At 37.3% G+C, this 25,448-nt stretch overlaps 1 protein-coding gene across 4 annotated transcripts in view; it reads left to right on the plus strand.

Annotated features, from left to right (window-relative positions):
- The window catches only part of myh10 (myosin, heavy chain 10, non-muscle), a 63,723-nt gene that overhangs the window by 32,989 nt on the left and 5,286 nt on the right, over positions 1-25,448 (plus strand). For 2 of the 4 annotated variants that reach the window (XM_039689046.2, XM_089133784.1), the window contains 30 exons: positions 597-695; positions 1,071-1,214; positions 2,594-2,689; positions 3,510-3,628; positions 3,968-4,120; positions 4,913-5,086; positions 5,256-5,429; positions 5,962-6,076; positions 7,141-7,206; positions 10,620-10,813; positions 11,830-11,951; positions 12,070-12,139; positions 13,148-13,308; positions 13,468-13,576; positions 13,738-13,869; positions 13,993-14,199; positions 14,756-14,893; positions 15,002-15,125; positions 15,203-15,374; positions 16,898-17,110; positions 17,417-17,561; positions 17,764-17,970; positions 18,818-18,922; positions 19,079-19,231; positions 19,408-19,656; positions 20,338-20,550; positions 22,105-22,317; positions 23,931-24,092; positions 24,803-24,931; positions 25,076-25,164. In XM_039689046.2, the coding sequence (XP_039544980.2) occupies positions 597-695; positions 1,071-1,214; positions 2,594-2,689; positions 3,510-3,628; positions 3,968-4,120; positions 4,913-5,086; positions 5,256-5,429; positions 5,962-6,076; positions 7,141-7,206; positions 10,620-10,813; positions 11,830-11,951; positions 12,070-12,139; positions 13,148-13,308; positions 13,468-13,576; positions 13,738-13,869; positions 13,993-14,199; positions 14,756-14,893; positions 15,002-15,125; positions 15,203-15,374; positions 16,898-17,110; positions 17,417-17,561; positions 17,764-17,970; positions 18,818-18,922; positions 19,079-19,231; positions 19,408-19,656; positions 20,338-20,550; positions 22,105-22,317; positions 23,931-24,092; positions 24,803-24,931; positions 25,076-25,164 (4,447 nt within the window). The remainder of the gene's footprint in view (positions 1-596; positions 696-1,070; positions 1,215-2,593; positions 2,690-3,509; positions 3,629-3,967; positions 4,121-4,912; positions 5,087-5,255; positions 5,430-5,961; positions 6,077-7,140; positions 7,207-10,619; positions 10,814-11,829; positions 11,952-12,069; positions 12,140-13,147; positions 13,309-13,467; positions 13,577-13,737; positions 13,870-13,992; positions 14,200-14,755; positions 14,894-15,001; positions 15,126-15,202; positions 15,375-16,897; positions 17,111-17,416; positions 17,562-17,763; positions 17,971-18,817; positions 18,923-19,078; positions 19,232-19,407; positions 19,657-20,337; positions 20,551-22,104; positions 22,318-23,930; positions 24,093-24,802; positions 24,932-25,075; positions 25,165-25,448) is intronic. The other 2 variants (XM_089133785.1, XM_089133786.1) reach the window with 1 other exon arrangement.

Raw genomic sequence — 25,448 nt, forward strand, 5'->3', positions numbered from 1 at the left:
AAAAAGAAAAAATAACAAAGTTTAAGTTTTATAAGCTCAAATGGTCGCCTTGCCCTGTTCTGTGATGCGCGTTCATGACTCTCCTGTTCAAAATCGTTCATCAAAATGAAAGAAACTTTTTTCGTGTCATTTGGTTCATTCAACAAACGAAATGAACGAATTGACTCGGAAAAAGATTGAACAGTTTGAACAGGAGAGTCGCAAACGCAAACTTTGTTATTTTTAGCTTGATAAGACCCTTATTCATCGTCTGGATTCGTTTAAAGCCCTTTTGAACAGTTTGCACTGAAACTGTCTTTTGAACCTTGAACCGTTTGGTTCCCAGTAAAATGCATTATATGGAGAAAAATCCTGGAATGTTTTCATCAGAAACCTTAATTTCCTTTCGACTGAAGAAAGAAAGACATGGACATCTTGGATGACATGGGGGTGAGTAAATGATCCGCATAAGTGTTTTTAAAATTGAACAACTCCTTTAAGGGTTATGTAGATGATTAACAAAGCTGTATAGTAGCGCATTATGATGTGAATAATTTGACAACTTGAACAATGAGCTGTAAAATAGGCTTCACTTGCCCTTAACTCAAGATCTCAAGATCTTCTTGAAAAGTCCAGGGCCATTCGCCAAGCCAAAGATGAACGGACCTTCCATGTCTTCTACCAGCTGTTGGCTGGTGCTGGGGAACATCTAAGAAGTGAGTATTTTTTGTTACTTGATTTTTAGTAAGAGTTTTTAATAATGAGATCCTTATTCTAAATTCAAGGTCAACATGGACATGTTTGTTTCCTGTGTAATGATGAAGCAGGCTTTGGATATTTTGAATGTGTGAAGATATGATTGATTATGGAGAGTTTGGTACAGTGTGGTGTCTAAAGTCAAGTCACCTTTATTTATATAGCGCTTTTGACAATATAGGTTGTATCCAAGCAGCTTCACGGTGATAACCTGAAAATAATACAACACAGATCAATAATATTGTTGACTATTAAATGTCCCCAACTAAGCAAGCCAAAAGCCAAGGCAACTAAAGACTGCCGCTGTCTTATTAATGCTCTTTTTCTTCTGGCAGCTGATCTACTCCTGGAGGGCTTCAATAACTACCGCTTCCTCTCCAATGGTAACATTCCTATTCCTGGCCAACAGGACAAGGACAATTTCCAAGAGACCATGGAAGCCATGTATATTATGAGCTTCTCTCATGAGGAAATCTTGTGTAAGCATACATGGAACGAACACACCTCTACGACATTGTCTGTTTACTGCTGGTTTACTATTAAATCATCATGTTGCCATTTCCTTGTAAGGAGCTTTAGCAAAAAAGTGTCCTATATTTCTAAACATCTCTTTGCCTTCACTATTGCATTTGAAACGGCCCTGCAGTATAGCAAATCAGTTTACAGTACAAATTTCCCATGTTCATAACGGGATGTTTATATATTGAATTAACCCTCAGGTGCTCTTTGCTCACTTCTGACCAAGAAATCACAGCTTCATCGGAATGTTACGAAACTTGGTGACTTTTATGGCATTATGTATGTGAATACAAAAAAAAAAAATTGAGGTCATGATCCGAGCATGCTAAGTGGTCGTAAAAAAAAAATACTCACACTTGTGGTCTTCGGTCAAAAATGACCGACCCATAGGAAATTAATGGGAAATTGACAAAAAAAAAAAAAAATTCTCTGAATTTTTGTACGTGCAATCTACAAATCGGCCACAATTCTAAAAAAAAGTACACCGCAGGAAAGGGGTGACACTCTACAACATCTAGAGTGCAAAACAGACAAACCCACCCCCACACACACATACAAACACACTTTTATGCACATACACACCAATAAATTTTGATTACAAAAAAGTATGTTTTGAGGGTTTAAAAATCACAGCTTCATCGGAATGTTACGAAACTTGGTGACATTTCTGGCATTATGTATGTGAACACAAAAAAAATGAGGTCATGATCTGAGCATGCTGAGCATTAAGTGGTCTTAAAAAAATAGTCACACTTTGGTCAAAAATGACCCCCATAGGAAATGAATGGGAAAATTGACAAAAACACAAAAATTCACAATTTTTTATTTATTTATTTATTTTTTTACATTTTTTTAAATAAAAAATCGTTATAGACTCTATATTAAACTAAAATACTGCATTAATAATTTTTTGGAAAAACAAATATATATAGAAAAATATAGGTATTTTTCCATGGCAAAAATAGACCATAAATATTGCATAAATATTAATAAATTCAATCAAATTGTCTCAAAATACTAAATTACTAATAATATAGAACAAAAATAAATTGCATTGGTTTTACTGGGATGGAGGAAATTTAATTTTTAGGTGTCCGATCACTTTTTACCGGGAAGATAACAAGTGTAACTCCGAAACGAAGAGCACCTGAGGGTTAAATGGTGTATTTTGGTGCAATTAATGTTTGTGAGCGAATAAAATAGCTGAATAAATCCACCTGTTTCCAGTTCAAATGTTGTAATGAATTTTTGGATGGCGTTAAAGCTCGCAGGACATCAACTTTCCGAAAATATTTCATGTCTACTTGACTGTCTTGTCCTTGTGTTTCTGTCACTGCAGCGATGTTCAAAGTGGTATCAGCTGTCATGCAGTTTGGTAACATTGTGTTCAAGAAGGAGAGAAACACCGATCAGGCATCCATGCCAGAAAACACAGGTACTTGCTCAGCTGGGTTTTTTACAGGTTTCAAAAATGCATAATGCCTTATTTTAGCAGAGAAATATGTTGCTTTTTTTAGTAATGGAAAGTCTCTATATGTGCATTTTATGTGCCTCAATAACTCTGTAAATCTTTTGGCAGTGCGTTAGCGTTAAAGTGTTTTCGGTATCCAGACTACTCTTTAGTCTAAACCCCTGCACCAGATGGTTTAGTGCAGTTCTCCACTGCACTGTTTTGACAAATTACCCGTTGGACGACTTTTGGGCTCCCTTGATGACGGCTTGAATGGTTTTTGGATATATTTCATATTAAAAGAAAATACCAGAATAGTTGTGCTAAGTTGCATTAAATCAATCCTGTTTGCATAAGAGCCCCAAAAACGACCGTTTTACCGTCATGACGCAATCCAAGCAAGCTTTACTCCACTGGCATTTTGTTTAATTCATTTTTATCATCACCGTTAATGGTAAGATTTTGAAGCTTTCATCTGTTTAAGCCAGTAAGTTGTTTCATTCACGACATGAAGCTGGAAAGTTATAGTCGTGCTGGTGGTCCAGAGGGGGAACTCTTTTAGTTTGTTTGGCTGCTAAACGGCCTGTAAGGGTTTAGAAGTCAGTAAATTTAAATAACGACCTTTTCAAATACCTCTTATGCTCATGAGCAAATATGTCCCGTAATAACTTCTCGCACTGCCATTTAAGTGCATAAGGGGAAGCTCCTAAAACCCAATAAATTGAAATAGAATTCCACCATTTTTGGTCAGTTTGCATTGCAGATGACCATTTTGTGAACAAGTGCTTTTTCCCCTGTTTCTCAGCCGCTCAAAAACTTTGCCACCTGCTCGGCATGAATGTCATGGAGTTCACCCGTGCCATCCTGTCTCCAAGAATCAAAGTGGGCAGAGACTATGTACAAAAAGCCCAAACTAAAGAACAGGTAACCAGAGCACCCTTCCTCCCATCTATCAAACAATCTTTTCATTAGTGTTTTACCTCTCTGCCTGGTCGTAGACCAGTACTATAGTTTTGTAGGTTACATTTTCTTTTCACCTCTGGCTCCATTTACAACAATATGCTCCTGTTGGTAAAATATCGTCAAAACTGTGACAGATTGGGGAGTGTGTGAATTCTCAAAAACTTCCACTATAGAGTGCTTTCAGGTTTTACATACCATTTAAAAAAAGGTTGCAAACTTTGTAAGTGTGATCATAATGCATATTTTTGTAAATGTGATACATGCCTTCTTTTTACCTCGTCTCTTTGTTCCTCTGACCAGGCTGACTTTGCAGTGGAAGCGCTGGCCAAGGCCACATACGAAAGGCTGTTCCGTTGGCTTGTTCACCGCATTAATAAAGCTCTGGACAGAACCAAGCGCCAAGGAGCTTCCTTTATTGGCATCCTGGACATCGCTGGCTTTGAGATATTCCAGGTGTGGCTTCCTCAGAATTGGTGCTCAGCTGTCTCTTCTCCTAAAACATAGATATTTGTCTCTGTACTTCACCAAATCAGAGGTCATGTGATTCCAGGTTTTCTAAAAATGCAGGATGCAAGGTCCTGAAAATAATGATAGGATGTTATTTGGAACCAGCTTTTATTTGCATACAGGTTACCACAGATTTAGCAGGTTTTATACCACTGATTCATCTAAATGTATGTTTGGTTCAACTTAAATTATGACATATATTACTATAGTCCAATAGAATGTAATTCTTAAAGGAATAATACATTTTTTAAACAATTGTATTATTATTTAGGAATATCAAAAATGTTTTTCCATGTTTTAATTTTAATAGTAAACATCTAAAAAAAAAGAAATAATGATCAATTTTTCGTTTGATTTTTACATTTTAAATGTTACGTTTTATGGTTTAATTTGATTACTACTGTTTCTGATCATAGATTTGTATAAAAAATGAGTGTTAAATCATGAAAACACAGGGAGGGAGGTTGGAAAATATATTAAACCAGATTTCATAAGACCCATTTTTTCCCATTAAGAAGATTCCCTCAAGTCATGCTATCTTGGTGTCGGATAAGATGCATCTGCTAAACTGAGTAATATAATTATAACATGGTTTGGAAGAAATAACAAGGTTTACAGTAAACAGTGTAATTGGATACTGATATTGGTCAAAGAATCAATTATGCATGCTCTGGGGCTAAAATACTATGGACAAAAACAATTTGATCACATTTTAGTGTTCTCTCCATCTTTTGGCAGCTGAACTCATTTGAGCAGCTCTGCATCAACTACACCAACGAGAAGCTTCAGCAGCTGTTCAACCACACCATGTTCGTCCTAGAGCAGGAGGAGTACCAGCGTGAAGGCATCGAATGGAGCTTCATCGACTTCGGCCTCGACCTGCAGCCCTGCATTGACCTCATTGAGAGACCGGTGAGCTCCCCCATCACAGATCTTTTACTACAATTGTGTTTGTTCTTGAATTCTTTGTCCTGGTTTGCTGTAAATATTTTGCGCCACAAGCATTTGCAGAAGTTAATGTGAAAGTAAAGAATGCTCTTAGTGCAAATAACCTATAATTTTTATATGGTGGCATTCCCAGGCAAATCCTCCTGGTGTGTTGGCTCTGTTGGATGAGGAGTGCTGGTTCCCAAAAGCCACTGATAAAACCTTTGTGGACAAACTGGTGCAAGAGCAAGGCACACATGGCAAGTTCCAGAGACCACGGCAGCTCAAGGACAAAGCCGATTTCTGCATCATTCACTACGCTGGCAAAGTACGTCTGCATTCAAATTTATGACGCCGCACTGTTGGATTCACCACTTGTACTTCAGTTCTGTGATATTTCTTCTAATTTAGGCTTGTTGTTGGCGCTTAAAAGCAGCCCAGACTGCATCATAACCTTATGTAATTGGATTTAGTCGGGTCACACTGACTTGCAATGAAGTGTTGCGTTTCTGTCTTTCAATGGTAGCAGCATCCAGCTGTGGTATGTGCTAACCATAGGCCACATCTGTTTCAGATCAGTGAGCTGTTTGCAAAAGAAACTTGACACTGCATGAAATGAGGAACTTTTGATATTTTTCTCCCTTTGAGCTACATTTAGGTTAAAAGCCAGAAAATTAGAGATTGCTTTGTTTCCTGTTGTTTAAGAAAAGTACTATAGTGCATTGATTTATACTTTATCACTTTCAGTAATTCGACAACTCCAGAACCCCTTAAATGAAACCAGTCCTGGCTTAATTCCATTATTCCCATCTTGAGTGTTTTATTGAGCTCACGTAGTGTTTATTTCCCTCATACCGCAGGTTGACTATAAGGCAGATGAGTGGTTAATGAAAAACATGGACCCTCTGAACGACAACGTGGCCACGCTCCTGCACCAGTCCACGGATAAGTTTGTGGCTGAATTGTGGAAGGATGGTAAGCGGTTTTCTTCTTGAGTGCCTTCCAGATTCCATCCGACATATGAAACAGCCATTTTTATTGCTCTACCCTCCCAGTCTGTGAAGAAAGAGACTGTTGTTTTCAATCTTCAGTTTCATGTCTTGTAAAAAGAGATGGTCATGCATTTCGGTGGCTCGATGCAAATATTTAAACGAAGCAGGAGGGAAGTATTAATTCAGTTTCAAATGGTCAAAATTGGGGCTGGGCAGTGTGTGAGAATGTGTCGAACAAAGAATTTTGCAATACTGTTGATACCACAGTAGATTTAATTGCACACTGTTGTTAGGCAGAACTGCTTTACGTTACTTTACATACAGGTGAGAGCAGTGACGATATATGGAGTAATGCAAACATGTGTCATATATTTTGTCGTCTTTAAATCTGACCGCTAATAATTTTTCACTACATTTCCCAATATATTAAAGGGTTACTCCACTTTTTTTTTGGAAATAGGCTCATTTGACAACTCCCCCAGAGTTAAACAGTTGAGTTTTACCGTTTTCGAATCCATTCAGCTGATTTTCTGATATTTAAAAGAATATCGGTAACCAGACAGTTTATGGTCTCATTGACTTCCATAGTATATTTTTTTCCTACTATGGAAGTCAATGAGACCAGAAACGGTCTGGTTACTGATATTCTTCTAAATATCAGAAAATCGGCTGAATGGATTTGAAAACGGTATAACTCAACTGTTTAACTCTGAGGGAGTTGTAAAATGAGCCTATTTCCAAAAAAGTGGAGTACCCCTTTAAATTAAAATAACCCAATACATACGTTTATGTTAAAGTATTCATACTGTGGCAAATAATTATTGTACTTAAAAAGGTGTGTGCCAAGATCGATCAGCTGGTTCTTAAAATCCCAATACATTTGAAACCAGTGTTAATGGAATGATGACTTAATGTTGCTTGTTCATAGCACTAACCAGTGTTTACTACTACTTATTTCTTTGTGCTAGCTGTGTTTTACTACTTTTTTATTTTGGCTTTTTTTTTTCTTGTTTATCCCCCCTTTGCTCCCTTCTGTCTCGACCATAGAGATTCAGAATTTCCAAAGAGCGTCTTTTTATGATGTCTCTAGTCTCCATGAATCGCCAGGTGAAGGTATACGATGCTGTAGGTCTCTGCTTACCAGTGCATTGTGTACTTTCAAACACTCCCATGGCTTGTAGACCTGGGCCCTGGTCCCTCTAGCTGGCTAACTTTAGAGTTAGCTGGATCCATTTGGAAGGAAGCTTGACTTGGCTGATTTATTAGATTGCCCAAACTGACCATGAATGAAGATTGCATGAAAAATTAATGCATGTGCATATAGCGAGTAATGACACAACACAACATTTGAAAGTGACCTGGGTAACTCTCTGAGTGAGCTGGCTACAAGGATTAGGGCCTTGTTTCTTGAGTGCCTTTCAGTAATTTTGTTTACTTCGCACGGCCCTTAAATATTCCTCCTCTAATTTTAGAGTTTAAAAAGTGTAAAATAATTATTACATCTGCAGCACCTGTAATGTTTTCAGTTCAGAAAGTGTTGAAAGAGGCCATTTTGATAAAGTTTTGTGAGATTCATTTATTCTTCTAAACACATGTGAGTCATATTTCAACCCAAAATTAAATAAAGACAAAAAAGAGACTATTTAATCACAACTTATTTTCTATAAGCAATCAGTTATATTATTATTTTTGGCCTTCATTTCGATAGTACAGTGCAAGGATTGACATTAATCACTGAGGAAAGAACGGGGTCAGGAAAGGACGACAAGCCAGAACTCAAATTCGGGTCAGCAGAAGCGCTGCTGCTCTATATGTTGGAGCGCTTACCCGCAAGGCTGACTCCAATTGCAATTACACTTTTTTCTAAATTAAAAACACAGACAGATTTTATAATAAAATAAAACATTTAAATATTTTAATCATAATAGCAAGAATCATCAAGAATAATTATGTCCTGAATGCATAGTAATGGTTGCTTACCCCTAAAACTGTATTCTGGACAAATGTGGGCAAAATAGTTTTGATTTATTTTTAAAAAATACTTTCCTTGATCTGAGTGGTACAAGACTTGGTTACTTTTCCTAAGTTTGCCTCCTGAACACACACATTTTTTTAATGACTCAATTCTACAATGTTAAGTGGGTGGAAAAAAAACTCCTTAATGTTGTATTTGGGTCAAAAATGGGCACCCATAGAAATGAGTGGGAAAAACTGTAATTTAGACCATTCTAAAATAAGCCAAAATAAGACACCCGGTGACAGCAAACTCACTTCATCTTTAGGTTTTAGCTGTAATAACTTATTGGAATTATATATTTTAATGTAGTTAGAATAATAATAATAATAATAATAGAACATAAAAATAAGCATAATATACATAGAAAAAAACGGTAATTTTGAAGTAAATAAATTCAGAAATACCTCCAAAATAATAAAAAAATCACCTTAAATGGATAGACAACTTTATCGAAGACAGTGATATAACATTTATAATAAATAAAAATTAGGATCGCACTTGAGTCCTCTGTGCCCACATTTGTCCACAATTATAAAGTGAATACGGTTTGAGGGTTAAATGTGCTTAATTGTCAAGTCGCCTTTATTAATATAGCACTTTATACAATACAGTTAGTTGGCTGTTGTTCAGCTGAAGTCAGTTCAGTGTTGGTTCAGTTCTGTTAAGATTATCAATTATTAAATTAGTTCATTTTATTTATAAAGCAGTTTTGCAAAAAATAATGTCATCGTCCATCTCAGTTCAGTTCCCCTTCAACAGCGTCAATACAGTCAGATCAATAATGTTGTTGAATATAGAGATTATATAAGAATATTGTCATGAAAACAGTACCTCAATGCAAAATGGTGGTCCTAAAATTGGCTAAACAATCTGTATGTTATATTATTGCCTTTTTTATTCCCTTAATTTTGGAGTGAAATATGACCTGGACCTGTTTTTTTTTTAATTTTTTATAAGATTCCCTCAAACACAGCTTGGGTTTCAGCAGACAGTGCAGTGTGTGTGTGGTATGGTGGTTATGCCCATGCACCTCACGGTCGGACTACTTGTTTGTTTTAAGTGTCAGACTGAGATTTGATAGGCCGTGTGAGGGAGATGGAGTTTGGGTGAGGAGTGGAGGAATTCTGTAGCGTCTCCGACAGGGAACGTGGAACAATACACGTCTTGTTTCACTGGAATCCAAATGACTCGCTCAGCCCTGTGCCGGTCAACACTGACAGCTCAGTAGATTCTCCATGGGAGTAAAGGAAACCACGTCAGGAGCCTCATTATGAACAGAACATTGCTTGGAAGTGATGACATTTACAGGAATGCTGTAACACCTACAATTGTAGTTCTAGTAACAGTAGCTGGACTTGGCAAGTCCCACTGAATCAAAATGAAAATGTCGTTTCGGATTACTTCCATGTTCAAGTATTGAAGTTTGACTGTTGTCAGACTCAATTTGTGAATATAATAATTGTATTTATTGCTAAGCATATTCACTGATTTATTCAGTTGTTTAAAGGAGGCATTTTAGTAACATTGCTCATTGGGAGAGAACTTGGTATAGTCCAGTCTGTTATTTTTCACAAAAAACGTCATTTTTTCACTTTTGAGTGTACTTCAGAATCTAATTTCTGTGATATAACTGCAAAACTATGATTTGTTTGATTTAAAATCAGTATACATTTTAGGCAATACAACAAATACTCAGACAATGTATTACTTGTACAAAGCACGTACAGTAAAGAGATTTCAATTATTCTGTTCTTCAGTGATGGAAAATGTACTAGTTTTAAAACTTCTTAATGAAGCCTCTTTAAGGCCATTTTTAAGGAAAATGTATTTTCCTTTTATCAAGAAAGAATAATAGATTATAAAGCACTGCTAAATCTACTCTATCTTTGCTAAAATTACATCTCTGCACCACGAGAAATCAGATTTGAATAGATTTGTAAATATATATTTAATGTATAGTTGTTAATACAGCTCACTGAATCCATGAGAGCAGTTACTGAATTAACATCTGACTCACTGAGGTGCGAGGTATATGGGTGAAATATGTCCTAAATATGATCTGGGCTTTGAGATTCACCCTTCCATTTTTATTTCTTTTGCAGCTTGTGCTTGTTTATAGATGTAGTCTTATCCTTGGCACTCTTCATCTATTTCACATCTCCATTTGCCTAGCACTGGACTTGCTGGCATAGTAGGGGCCATTTGCTCTTGAATTGGCTTTCTGAACTTGTGGCATTGAGTCAAAATACACTGTACTACTTTTAGAAAATGATTTAGATATGATGACTATAAAGGCCTGAAAATATCAAAGCACCGTTTTGTAAAACTGCAAAAATACACAGTGTATTTTGACCTTCTGCTTGGTGTTGTTGAATTAGAGCTTTAGTTGTAGATTTACCTCTTCCATCTTCACATGATTTGGCTGTGCTGTGTGTGTCTCTTATACTCTCAATACTCTTAATGTCAACCTAACCGCTTGGTGTCTCTTTTCTCTCACTCTTCATGGTAGTGGATCGTATTGTTGGTTTGGACCAGGTGGCGGGGATGAATGAGACTGCGTTTGGAGCTACATATAAGACCAAGAAGGGCATGTTCCGTACCGTGGGTCAGCTTTATAAAGAGTCCCTTACAAAACTCATGGCCACACTCCGAAACACCAATCCCAACTTTGTACGCTGTATCATCCCCAATCATGAGAAAAGAGTAAGTGACATTTGTCCCTTCAGTTGTGAGTAAATGTGATGCGATCTGGCAAAACCCTTTGGATGTCGCGCTTGTACATTTTCAGTAATGTCTAAAAATTGATTGAATATCAGTTCATTGCCAAATTTGGGTTTTCAATAAATTATTTCAATAAAACACTAGATTAGTGCAGAAAAATAGCAATTTATAGTAGCAAGCTGAAAAGACGGCCCTTTAGTTCTCCTTCTTTTAAAGGGATAGTTCACTTTGGATGAGGTGGGCCCCATAAATCTCCATTATATGGTTTGACCGAAAAATATAAAAACTGAAAATACTGTGGAAACAAAGACATCTACATCTTGGATGCCCTTGAGGTAAGCTAAAACATATCAAAAATTAATTTCAAAGTGAACTATCCCTTTAACCCTACAAAGACAGTTTCGCCTATCAAAATAAACCACATAACAGAATAAAGGTCCCGCCAGTCCTGTTTAAACTACAACGGCACGCAAGTTTTTATTTATTTATTTTTATCCAGCGTTATTGTGTGGTGTGACGCTGAACACAACAGTCTGAAGCTGCTTGTTTAAAAGACCTTGCTCGCCTCTCAATCGTCCAATTTCAAAATGGTTTTCACTGGATAAATTTTGAGTTTGTAAGCTTTCGAGGGATACCTAATCTATGATGATTACTAAAATATGTGATATAAAAAAAGAAGCACCAGTCGTCCGGCTAGCAGGATGTCACCGTTAATTAAACCTGTTTTTCTCAAAATTCCGTTTCTGAAAATCACAGCGATCAGGTGACTTCTGATAACCATAACTTTTGTTACAGACAAACTATAAAATAAATAAAAACAGATTTGGAAAGGGCTTGAACTCAGCTTTTTAATATGATCACAAAACCTGTAATTTGTCAAATTTCACCATGTGGTGGGTTTTCACTGATCGCATCACAAATGTACTTTTAGCTGAATAAAAAAAAAGAGAGAGTTTATTTAATGTGGTCATGCACCTCGTTGTCATCTTCTCTGTTAGGCTGGTAAACTGGAGCCCCATCTGGTTCTAGACCAGCTGAGGTGTAATGGAGTTCTGGAAGGAATCCGGATCTGCAGGCAGGGGTTCCCTAACCGTATCGTCTTCCAGGAGTTCAGACAGAGGTGCGTTTCAGATATCTCATTAAAGAGTTGAGAACTTCATTCCTCTCTTCATTCCTTTTCAGAGGCTGTAGCACCGATATCATCAGTGATGCAATTGTTGAATCTGTTTTCCTGTCAGATATGAGATCCTCACCCCTAATGCAATACCCAAAGGTTTTATGGATGGCAAGCAGGCTTGTGAGAGGATGGTGAGTTTTTGTTAAACTTAGACAACTGAGGTTGATCAGTCCTTTTTACTAGGTAAAAGCCCAAAATTAAATGATTAAATCACAATATTTTAGTACCAGTATTGTATGAAATATTCTCTGAACACACACACACACTACCATTTAAACATTTGGGAAATTTTATTTAATTTTCTTTTAAAGAAAGTAATAAATATTTTTATTCATCAAGGATGCATTAAATCGACAGTAAAGACTTTTATATTATTGTTAAAAATGTTATTTAAATAAATGCTATTCTTTTGGACTTTGTTCATCAAAGTATCCTGAAATGTTTCCACAAAGCAGCAGCACAACTGTTTTCAATATTGATTATAAGAAATGTTTCAAATTTCAGCAAATCAGCATAAAAGAATGATTTCTGAAGGATCATGTGACATTGAAGACTGGAGTGGTGATGCTGAAAATTCAGTTTTTTGAATTTTTTCAAGAATAAATTGCATAAGAAAACAAAACAAAACAGCAAAAACAATAACCCTGTGAAATATTATTACATTTCAAAATAAATGAATGCCTTTTTTTGTTTGTTTATCAAATGCAGCCTTGGTGAGCATGAGAGACTTTCAAAGACTTTAAAAAATGTTACCTACCCAAAGTTTTATTTTTATACAAACGTGTAATTATTTCAAAGTATCCATTTTCAGATAAATTTCAATGTATAATCATAATAAATAAATTATAATAATCATAATGGAAAATATATCTAAATGTAACTTTAAATTATAGTTGGCTTCATTTCTGATCTCTATCATAATGATTTTATTAATTAACACACACACACACATATATATATATATATATATATATATATAATTAAAGAAATATTTAAAAAAAACAGGGAGGGGGGGGGGGCATTTATTTATTTAGTTTTACGTACTTTGGTCATAGTGTTTAGCGGATTCTACATTTCAGATGCTAGTTTTTCAATATTGGACATTGTAATCAATATCTAAGTATCATTGTCTAATGTAGATCCGAGCCTTGGAGTTAGACCCAAACCTCTTCCGGATCGGTCAGAGTAAGATCTTCTTCCGCACTGGAGTTTTGGCACAACTGGAGGAAGAGAGAGACCTGAAAATAACAGATATCATCATCTACTTTCAGTCAGTCTGTCGAGGATACCTGGCTCGCAAGTAAGTCCAAATGCAAATGGCTGATTTACATCTGGTTTTAAAGGGTCAGCGATAATATGCAGCTCTTACTGTTTATAGTGTAGAGAACAAGATGTATGAAAGGTATTCTAATGAGACCTTGTCAGTGAATCGCTGCTGTTTTGTGGTCGTGTTCCTCAGAGCCTTTGCTAAAAAACAGCAGCAGCTAAGCGCTTTGAAAGTCCTCCAGAGAAACTGTGCCGCCTATCTGAAGCTACGCCACTGGCAGTGGTGGAGACTCTTCACCAAGGTTGGTGTCAGGTTATAAAAGAGACTGTTTACATAACTGTTGGAATGATTTTTCTAGCTATTGTGTACATTTCTGAGTAAAATTTTGAAGAGAAATTGAACTGATTTGCAGTATGATTGTGAAGTTTTCAGTAAAGACATGCATTTCAACTGTGTCTGCAGGTGAAACCTCTCCTCCAGGTGACCCGTCAGGAGGAAGAAATGCAGGCCAAAGATGAGGAGCTCATTAAAGTGAAGGAGAGGCAGGTGAAAGTGGAAAATGAATTGGTGGATATGGAGAGGAAACACCAGCAGGTTAGCACACATTCGAAGTCATTATAACATATATGTACACCATAGTCTCTTGGGGCTTTATTCCTTGTAGTGGAATGTCCATGATCTTGAACCTGAGAAAAGATCTCCTGGGATGTTTTTCAGCTCTTAGAGGAGAAGAACATCTTGGCAGAGCAACTACAGGCCGAGACAGAATTGTTTGCTGAGGCTGAAGAGATGAGGGCTCGCCTGGTGGCTAAAAAACAAGAGCTAGAGGAGATTCTCCATGACCTGGAGTCCCGCGTGGAGGAGGAAGAGGAGAGGAACCAATCGTTGCAGAATGAGAAGAAGAAAATGCAGTCACACATAACGGTGACAACTTAATATGGGAAATATACTGTAAACTGCTGTAAATTTATAGTTTAGTAGAGCCCGACCGATAAAGGATTTTGAAGGCCGATACCGATACAAATATTTTTGGGTTTTAAAATCCGATATTCCGATATATCGGCCGATTATTTTATTTATTTTTTTAAACTGGACATGATAGTCACAAATTTTGTCATGCTTATTTAAGTTAAGAGAACTGATGGGGATGTTCTTTTAATTGTTATTCAAGCCATGTATGCATCATGCCCAATTCGACGAGTGTTGCCAACAGGAACGGTGTAGAGTGCCCTCTGGTGGACAAACTATACAACTCCAACACTCATGACATGGTTCAAGCGTGTTTCGTCCGTTTTTATTTTATTTTTGAAATATTAATTTATCGGCCATTATAACTGCCGATACCGATAGTTTGGAAAATGCCTAAAATCGGCCGATAATATCGGTCTGGCTCTATAGTTTAGTGCTATAAGTTTACAGTTAGCACTAGCTAATAGTAAACACTATTGCTGTCCATAAACCCCAAGTGTGTGTCTTATAGGACCTAGAGGAACAGCTAGATGAAGAAGAAGCTGCCCGCCAGAAGCTTCAGTTGGAGAAGGTGACTGCTGAAGCCAAGATAAAGAAAATGGAGGAAGATATTCTGCTGTTGGAGGACCAGAACTCCAAATTCCTTAAGGTCAGTGTGGTTTTCAAACTCCCTGAAACAAAATGCAGCCCATGGCCTTTGCGATAAGGATGTTCAGAGAGCAAACTGAACTCTTTCTTTTCCTTCCCTCTCCCCCAGGAGAAAAAGCTCCTGGAGGACCGTGTCAGTGAGATGACCTCCCAACTGACTGAGGAAGAGGAGAAGGCCAAGAACCTTGGCAAAGTGAAAAACAAGCAAGAAATGATGATGGTGGACCTGGAAGGTGAGGACAGTGTTGAATATGGATCATTTTATTCAAGTAAAACAATGAAGACTTAAATGTGTACGTTTGACCATCAGAGCGCCTGAAGAAAGAAGAGAAGACGAGGCAAGAGCTTGAAAAAGCCAAAAGAAAGCTGGATGGCGAAACCACAGACCTACAAGACCAGATAGCTGAGCTGCAGGCCCAAATTGAGGAACTCAAGATCCAACTGGCCAAGAAAGAAGAGGAGCTGCAGGCTGTACTGACCAGGTGAACATCAGTGAGGAAAAAGGGGGTTATTTTAATGAATAAAATAAAATATAATGGTTGATCCAAAATGCTTTGTAGTGGAATTAATTGGTCATTTATTGTTCAAAAGTTAGAAATCTTTACATCTCTTGTATTGTATTCTTTCTTACCACAAACTTTTGAACGGTAATGTTTTCCCCCCCAAAAAATCAGCAAAAGCCCTTTCAACATTGATAATAATGAGAAATGTTTCTTAAAGGTGCTATATGTATTTTTTAGCGGCCTCTATCGGTGATGTTCCAGATTGCAACCAATTTTTACAAGAGCGCTCGTGCGCGTGCTCGAACACAAGAGTGATCACTCACGGTACACGGCCACACTGAGACTTTCAACACACCGGAGAAAGCATCACACAACATGCTGGAAACCAAACTCCCACTACAACGTTACAATAATAGGCTACTGTTATCAGCTTGACGTTGAACTACAGTAATGCTCCATGCTCGAACCATGATAACGTTACATTTGTGGTGCTATCTAGCATAAGGCATTTCACTAACTATTCGTGTATTTTTCACAATCAGTAATGTCAACATAGGTGAATGTATAATATAATAACGAAAACAGTTAGTGAACTAGACTGAACAATTTCAGTGTAACAGTAAGATCGTAGGAAGTAACATTACTGTACTGAACATGTCTGAAAATGTTTATTATAAACAATATGATAGTAGTGGGATGAGTGACGTTAGACAGTACATAAAATACAAGTTACATCCTAAAGCACAGACTTTTTGTTATCCTGAAATAGTCTTTTGTAGCCTTTTTATTTCATATCTCATATATGTTGTAGCTTGCTATTTCATTACAGAAAACTTATCACAATAAAAATAGTGGAGGTCTCTCCATAATTCAAACGCTCTGCCGATGTTGATCCGTTTTTTCGTCATAAGTCGATCTGATTGACGTTTGGCCTGACAAGCTTCAGCAGATTTTTATATTTATGTGGAGTTTGTGTTGGAGTGTGTGTTGTGCTGGAGGCAGGTCGTTTTTTGGTGTTATCAGACTCGTGTCATTAGCTGCAGTGCCGTCGTATAGCCTGTATGTCCGATGGATTTCGCAGAAAATCCGACCTGTAGACTTCACATAGAAATAGGAATACTGGCCTTCAGAGGTAATAGCAAAACCCGAAACGTGGATCATTGTAATGTGTGATTACAACCCCTTCACACACAGGCAATTAAAAAAGGATTCATTTTAGAAGAAAAGTTCCAAATAGAACCTGAAACACTGAAACACCCATTAAGCACTGAAACACCCATTCGGTAATCAAATTTCACATGTCAAGAGATATACCAGTCATTACAGCGGTTATTTACAAATAGTCTTAAAGATACTATAGCACAATTGGCCTAGGTTTTAAACTGTTCTGTTTAACTCTAAGGATCAGCAAGAGTTTGTAAACAAACATGTAGAATATTACCCCTTAATTTATGCATGAATCGTTTTGCTAATAATCTCTGCTTATATTTGTTATTCCACAGAGGTGATGAGGAGCTCGCTCAGAAAAACAACGCCCTGAAGCAAGTACGGGAGCTGCAGGCCCAAATATCTGAGCTGCAGGAGGATCTGGAGTCTGAGAAAGCAGCCAGAAACAAAGCTGAGAAACTCAAGAGAGATCTGAGTGAGGAACTGGAGGCTCTGAAGACTGAGCTGGAAGACACCCTGGACACCACCGCCGCCCAGCAGGAGCTGAGGTACAAGACCAATGAAATAGGGCCAGTTTAATCCGTCCCCATTGTAGCAAGATATCCACGTTTTTCATATAAGAGTTCCTATGTTAGAATCGGTGTGCAGTGATTGCACACATTGCAAGTTCAAGTTGCATGTTGCGCAAAAAGTGTGACCTCCCATTCATGTCATAGCTAAATAAAGTGTGCCAAAATGGGCCTTTTGTTAGTGTAAGTGAAGAGCCATGTAAGCCAGATTGAGTTCATTAGTATCTGACCGAACCCTGCTCCCCAAATGTGTCTCACCCAATAATGTGTCTTTTGCTCTTGAAGGACCAAACGAGAGCAGGAGGTGACCGAGCTGAAGAAAGCCATCGATGATGAGATGAAAAACCACGAGTCACAGATCCAGGAGATGAGACAGAGGCACGGCACTGCTCTGGAGGAGATCTCTGAGCAGCTGGAGCAGGCCAAGAGAGTAAGCCATAGAGATAGACTAAATGACTCCTCACTGTAGGGAGTAATTTCAGTTTTAATGTCTTGACTGGAACGCTGCCAGTCGTCTCTCCTGTCAAGATGATGTGTTTGGAATTCATTTCCTCGTTCAGTGATTTAATGTGGTTTCCTGTTTATACGAATGTGTCTCTCTCTCACACTGTCTGTCTGTCTGTCAACATTAGGTTAAGTCAAATTTGGAGAAAAACAAACAGACTCTGGAGGGTGAAAATAAGGAGCTGACCAGTGAGGTGAAGAGTTTGCAGCAGGCCAAGTCTGAATCTGAGCACAAGAGAAAGAAACTTGAGGCTCAGCTGCAGGAGTTCATGGCCCGCTTCAGCGAGGGAGAAAAGATTAAAGGAGAACTCTCGGACCGCTCCCACAAACTACAGGTCAGTGCTTTCCACTGTGGGACATAAACTACAAGTTTGTGCTGTTACACTCCTTCCCCCCTCACAAGAGAGATCACATGCTGACTCAATAGATTGTGTTTTCTTAATAGGTTTTTGTTTTTATTTGTACACTTGACGCATTTGAAAATAGCCTAAATAATGTAACAAAACGAAAATAAACCTAAATGCCTTGCTACAATACAGCCTATTATTAGGATTATTTTTTAGGCTATTTGGGTTTTTTGAGCGTTTGCTTTAAAACGCCTAGATCGGCTGGACGAAATTTAACCCATAGCTTTGAAAGTAAAGAAGAATATACAGCCTGTATAAACAAGCCTGACAAACCTTTTAGACTTTGCAGTTAAAAAAGATCACTTAATTTTCAAAGAATTGTATTATTATTCTAGTTTTATGTATTTTGGAGGTTTTTTGTTTTATAAATGCTCTCTGACTATTGTTTAAAAAAATGTTGTTGTTTTTTTGTTTTGTTTTTTTGTTGACTGATGGCAGGACTAGGCTTTGGTTGGCTAAGGATTTCTTTGGTTGACTACAGCCCTAGTTATTTCATTTCATTTTTGCAGTCTAAATGTGTGGCTAAATTTATAGCTGCGTGAAAAATTGAAAGAAAAATTGTGATATGGCTTGGTGTGTTTTTCAAAGTGTGAAGGCTGTTATTATAACAATAAAAATATATTATTATATAGTGACATTGAATTGATATATAAGCACAATCTTTTTTTTTTTAAAGCATATATTTAACAATTATGGTTAATTATATACCTGTGTACTTTGAAAAAAAAATTCCTCCAGTGTAACGTAAAATGTTTATGTTTGTCATTTGTTGCAGGCGGAGCTGGACAATGTTTCTTCTCTATTGGAAGATGCTGAGAAGAAGGGAATAAAGCTAGCCAAAGACGCTTCTAGCCTAGAGAGTCAGTTTCAGGACACTCAGGTAATGTGTCTCTAAAAACATGAAGTGCTAAAGGAGTGGATTTATTATCAACAAGGTTGACCCCTTTGTATCCTCAGGAAGTATTTTTATTGTTGAAATGGCAATAAAAAACTGCACAGATTTTATCAAAACAGTTGTTTAATATTATGCATGTAGGAGCTGCTTCAAGAGGAGACGCGTCAGAAGCTAAACCTGAGCGGCCGTATCCGTCAGCTGGAGGAGGAGAAGAACAACCTCCTGGAGCAGCAGGAGGAGGAAGAGGAGGCCCGAAGGAACCTGGAGAAACAACTGGCAACACTACAAGCCCAGGTACACACACAATCACTCCATATGTTTTAATGAGGATATGCGGCATGTCAGTTCATTAATAAAGTGTTAATCTGCAAATAACATGTTGGCAAGGAAACTCACAAAGCCTGTCATGTTTGAGGACACAAGTGTTGTAAATATAATAGTAATAATTGTAATCCTCCTTTTTTGTATAGCTGGTTGAGACGAAGAAGAAACTGGAGGATGATGTGGGAACTCTTGAGGGTCTGGAGGAGGTCAAGAGGAAGCTGCAGAAGGACATGGAGGGGACCAGTCAGAAGCTAGAGGAAAAGGCCATCGCTTTTGATAAGCTGGAGAAAACCAAGAACAGACTTCAGCAGGAGCTTGATGACCTCATGGTGGACCTGGACCACCAGAGACAGATCGTCTCAAACCTAGAGAAGAAACAGAAGAAGTTTGACCAGGTATCAATTGGTTTTGATTACAGGGATAGTTTTAAAAATAAACATATATATTGTCATTTGCTCATCCTCATGTTGTTTCAAACCCATAGGACTTTCAATCATCTTTGAAACACAGATGAATACATTTTGAATGACACCTGAGAAACTTCTGTCCATTCCACCAACTCTTAATTTAAGTCTTCTGAAAAGATACAATCACTTTATATGATGATCAGATTTAGTTTAAGCTTTTATTAAAATATTAACAGATCAGCGCACATACATACAGTAGAGCACATCAAATATGGTAAATGGAACAACGTCTGTCTTTATGAACTTTTCAAAGCGTCAGTTTTGGTGGAGTGAGCTTTCAGAAGAGGGAAAAATCTTCCAGGTTTTTTTTTAAATATCTTAATTTGTGTTTGATGAGTCGCCATCTACATTACATGCACATTTACATTTACGCATTTGGCAGACGCTTTTATCCAAAGCGAATTACATTGCATTTCAGGGTACACATTTTACATTCAGTTCTTGCTTTCCCTGGGAATCAAACCCATGACCTTGGCGTTGAAGGCGCCTGTTTGAGCTACAGGAAAGCTACTGTACATTACAAACAAGACATTTGTTAATAACAAGCTACATAACTGCTAATAACAAAACAAAGAAACCCTGAATCTGCATTTTTGCCTTGTATGATAGATGCTGGCAGAAGAGAAGAACATCTCTGCACGTTACGCTGAGGAGAGGGACCGTGCTGAGGCTGAGGCTAGAGAGAAGGATACCAAAGCTCTATCTATGGCCCGAGCCCTGGATGAAGCTCTGGAGGCTAAAGAGGAATTTGAGAGGCTGAACAAGCAGCTCAGAGCCGAGATGGAGGATCTGATGAGTTCCAAGGATGACGTAGGCAAGAATGTAAGTTACTATATGTTATTGGACTGTTTTACAGTATGTGGGTAATGAAGCTTGTACTGTTTGTATGGTACTGATTGAATTCATCATTGATGTTTGAAGAATCTTTGGTGTTTTGAACTCAGAAGTTTGAATGGTTTATTATATATGGTAATGATTTAATTCATCAGTATGATGTTTGAAAAATCATTGGTGTTTCGAACACAGCAGATTTATTTGTTTTGAGACCTCATGATGTGTTTGACACACTTACAGCATGTGCTAACCAAGTGTGAGGCAGCAAGTTTCAGGTGTCATGTAATTTGCGTGCGTTCACTGACAACAGAATACTTAGCAAAGCAACAAAATCAGCCAGTTAGAACATATGCATGTTTAACATAAAGATTTTAGACTGATGAGATTTCAGTGTGGCTTGATCTACTCATAGTGCCGTGACAGAGATGGAAGTAAAGTAGGGATAAATGATTTGATATAAAGGTAACACTTTACAATAAGGTTCATTAGTTAACTACCTTAGTTAACATTAATAAATGCTGAAGAAGTAATGTTCATTCTTAGTTAATGTTATTTCAACATTTACTAATACTTCATTAAAATCTTGTTAACATTAGTTAATGCACTGTGAACTAACATGAACTAACAACAGCTGGATTGATGAACAAAGATGAACAAAAATAGTAACAAATGTATTGCTCATGGTTAGTTCATGTTAGTTAATACATTAACTAATGTTACAATAAATGAACCTTATTGTAAAGTGTTACCGATATAAATTAATTGCAATTTTTGAAGTTTTTATTTTTTTAATCCAGATTTGCTGTGTTGGTTTGTTGGGCTGCACAATTTAGCTGCAATTTTGTTTATCAATATGGCTATAAAATAATAATACTAAAAAAATTTGATAATACTTTTAGATAATAAATAACTAGGTATTTATGGCTGCCTCAATTTCTTCATTTTTAAACATGAAAGCATCAGTTTTATTTTAATGGAAAACCACAGAGCCCTCAAAGCTTCTCCTTACAAGTGTGAGGAGATAGTTTGTGCATGTTAAAGCGACCCAAACTCAGAGTAGATGCAGAGATGGAGTTCATGTGGAGCAACATTTACTGCAAACACCAGTGGATAATGAGCAGTTTGCGTGTAAGAACACTTTGAAACATGCAGAACATATGTTTATTTAATTAAATAGCAGCCTTTGCGATTTGATGATCATATTGAGTCTGAATTTTTTTGTTTTTATTTTAATGTATCTTGCCATGCTAAAGCAAACGATAAAATGTGTTGTGGTGTTTTTAGCCATGATGTCATGGAAATTCGAATGTTAAAAGTGATCAGAAAAATGTAAAATGTATGTAAAAGGGACATCATCTCAGCATCATCTCGATAAAATATTTTTGGAGTAATCATGTATGACTTGATTGGACAAAGACTAGTCATGCACGCTCATTGTTTAAAATACTGTATGAATCCTGGATTTATCATTTGGCTCTTGATTATGAAGTGACCGATTAGGACACTGTTACGGCCTATTTATTTACGTTCTGTAACCCGTAGGTCCATGAGCTGGAGAAATCCAAACGCACGCTGGAGCAGCAGGTGGAGGAGATGCGCACTCAGCTAGAGGAGCTGGAGGATGAACTACAGGCCACGGAAGATGCCAAACTGCGGCTGGAGGTCAACATGCAGGCCATGAAGGCTCAGTTTGACCGAGACCTGCAGGCCAGAGATGAGCAGAATGAGGAAAAGAAGAGAGCACTGGTCAAACAGGTCAGTGGAATTAGTTTTTTGAGGATTACAAGTAATTTGAAGATGAAGATTATCCATTTATTTAAGATTAAACGGTAGTAATGCTGTTGAAAATTTTTAAATCAACACCTAATATAACTATTTTGAGAATATTTACTAGATGTCTGTTCTGTGTGCGTGCATATTTCTGGCTGTTTAAGTGGGAGAAAAAACAAAGTGGATATTTGAAGACTATAGAAAGAGCTGAGATACTACTAAAGAGGAATAGGTCAGGGGAATATAACTGGAAGAAGGGTTACGATTAGACGAGCTAATATTGTTAATATTGGAAAAATTTTCCAGCGCTGGAGAGACAGTAGAGAGCAGGAAGACCTGTAAAAGAATCTGTTTTTACTCGATACATGAGTAATTATTTTTTTTTGCCATGTTTCACAAAACTAAGATATGCTGTTGTTGAATCACAGCTGATTCTTCCATACTTGCACAAGATGTCTGATGCAGCTGATGTTTCCTGTGTCAATTTCATGTGTCAATTTCAAATATCAACAGTGTTGCACCTTTAATTTAGAGATTTCTTAACCCTCTATTAATTTCCATTTTATATGAATCATGTGCTTGCAAAGTGAAGAAAATGGGTTTATTATATTGTGGCAGCATTGTGAAATAAAGGGTTAATAGCTTTAACCCTCAAACCGTATTCACTTTATAGCCCTTAATCCTGTAATTGTGGTCAAATGTGGGCACAGAGGACTCAGGTGTGATCCTAATTTTTAGTTATTATAAATATTATATCACTGTCCTCAAAAGTTTTGTTTATCCATTTACGGTGATTTTTTTTTTTTTTTTTTGGGGGGGTATTTTTGAATTGATTTACTTCAAAAAGTATCATATTTTCTATGTAAATTATGCTTATTTTATGTTTTTTTTCTAACTACATTAAAATATCATTCCAATGAGTTCTTAGTGCTAAAACGTAAAGATAAAGTGAGTTTGCGGTCATCTGGTGTCTTACTTTGGCTTATTTTAGGATGCTCTAAATTACAGTTTTTCCCATTCATTTCTATGGGTGCCTATTTTTGATCCAAATACAAGATTAAGGAGTTTTTTTTTTTCACCCACTTAACATTGTAGAATTGAGTAAAAAAAAATGTGTGTTTAGGAGGCAAACTTAGGAAAAGTAGCCAAGTTTTGTACCGCTCAGATAAAAATAAATCAAAACTATTTTGCCCACATTTGTCTAGAATACAGTTTTAGGGTTAAGAAAGACGTCAACAAGATTTGGTAACACTTTTGTACCTTTTGAACATTCTGTTGATCACACAAGTAACTTTGCAACTATATGTCAACTAACTTTAATAGTATTAGTAGACTGTCTGCTTAATATTAGCCAACTCTTTATTGTGATGCTCCTCCAACAGACACTTCTACTGACTAGAAGTAACTTTGCAAGTACATGTCAACTTAATCTAACCCTACCAGACTACTAATACTGTTCTAACACTCCAATGAGAGTTAATAGACATGTAGGTGCAAAATTACTTATAGTCAACTAAATGTGTTAATAAAGTGAAACCCAAGTTTTTGTATGAGACTCTATTTGTGTGTGTTTTGATCCATGAGTCCTGTACCTTCAGGTGCGTGAGATGGAGGCGGAGCTTGAAGATGAACGAAAGCAGAGAGCTCTTGCCGTAGCTGCCAAGAAGAAACTGGAGATGGACCTCAAAGATGTGGAAGCTCAGATCGAGGCTGCAAACAAGGCCCGTGATGAAGCCATTAAACAGCTACGCAAACTCCAGGTAGAAGCTTTCCCACAATGCTGCTGTTCATGCACGGAAATGTGATGACACAGTAATGATAATGCAAGAAAAAACAAATTTACTGTTATCATAATCTGTTTAAAGTGCAGTCATTTAATAGTGGGAGAGATGTCTGCATCACTGACTGCTAGGGCTGGGTATCAATGCAGTTGGCGCAATTCGATTTAATTCCGATTCGCAAGATCTCAATTAGATTCACAACCGAATTGCACTTGAATGTTTAAATTGGCAAGAAAACGTGCAAATGATAAACTTACGTGACCATGGTACTGATCGGGACACTGACAATTGCTTAAACTGTCCGGAACGTCTTTCAGACTGAAAAATGCACCTGCATCTGCAATGTTAAGCATTGAATGAATGACAGGCTCACTGTTGTAGCATCAGCCAAGGTAAATAAGAGCATGCCATCTAGTGGCGAAGACTAGTAATAAGAATCACATTAAGCAGGTATTATTTGCAATGTTTTCAGAAATATATACATGGAACAAAAAATAAATGATTAATTGCTTTTGAGAATCGATATATCGGATCAACCACATTTTGTAAAAAAAAAATTAAAAAAATTGAAAAATATATATTTTTTGCCCAGCCCTACTTGACTGCACTTATAATTTGAAGTCACAAGAATTAGTGTAGAGATGGGACAAAATGTGAGACGCACAGATGACAACATCTCTTCAAAACAGGCCCAGATGAAGGACTACCAGAGAGAGCTTGAGGAGGCGCGCACGTCTCGGGATGAGATCTTCACTCAGTCTAAGGAGAATGAGAAGAAACTCAAGAGTCTCGAGGCTGAGATCCTGCAGCTGCAAGAGGTGAGCCGACACAGCCTGAAATACATCTGAGAAAAACGAGAAGCCTTTCTGAAGCGTCTGTTGCTTGTTTCTCCACTCACTGTTATAAAATAGATTAGTTAGACTGGCAAGTCTTGATGGTTTGGTTGTGATTTGTGTTTTTAGGACCTGGCATCTTCAGAGCGAGCCAGACGTCACGCAGAACAAGAAAGAGATGAGCTGGCTGATGAAATCTCTAACAGCGCCTCGGGAAAGTGAGTCATTGTGCTGCAAAGTTTCTTAATGTCGGCTTGAACCGGAAGTTGCGACTGACTTTCAGTATTGTGACGTATTTCTGAGTGCAACGGAATAGGAATGCCATTCCAGGGGGTAATTGACGAAAGATTTATGGATTACGAATAATTTTTTATTATTAATGGATAAACTTCACCACAAGATTATTAATGTGTGTTAGCAAAGTAAATGGGGTCCATTTTGATTTAATCTCAAAACCCTCCACAATGCAAGTAAATGTGACTAAATCTTCACACAAGCTTCA

This window comes from Pimephales promelas, chromosome 8 (assembly GCF_988280905.1).
Source record: "Pimephales promelas chromosome 8, fPimPro1.hap1.1, whole genome shotgun sequence".
NCBI lineage: Eukaryota > Metazoa > Chordata > Actinopteri > Cypriniformes > Leuciscidae > Pimephales > Pimephales promelas.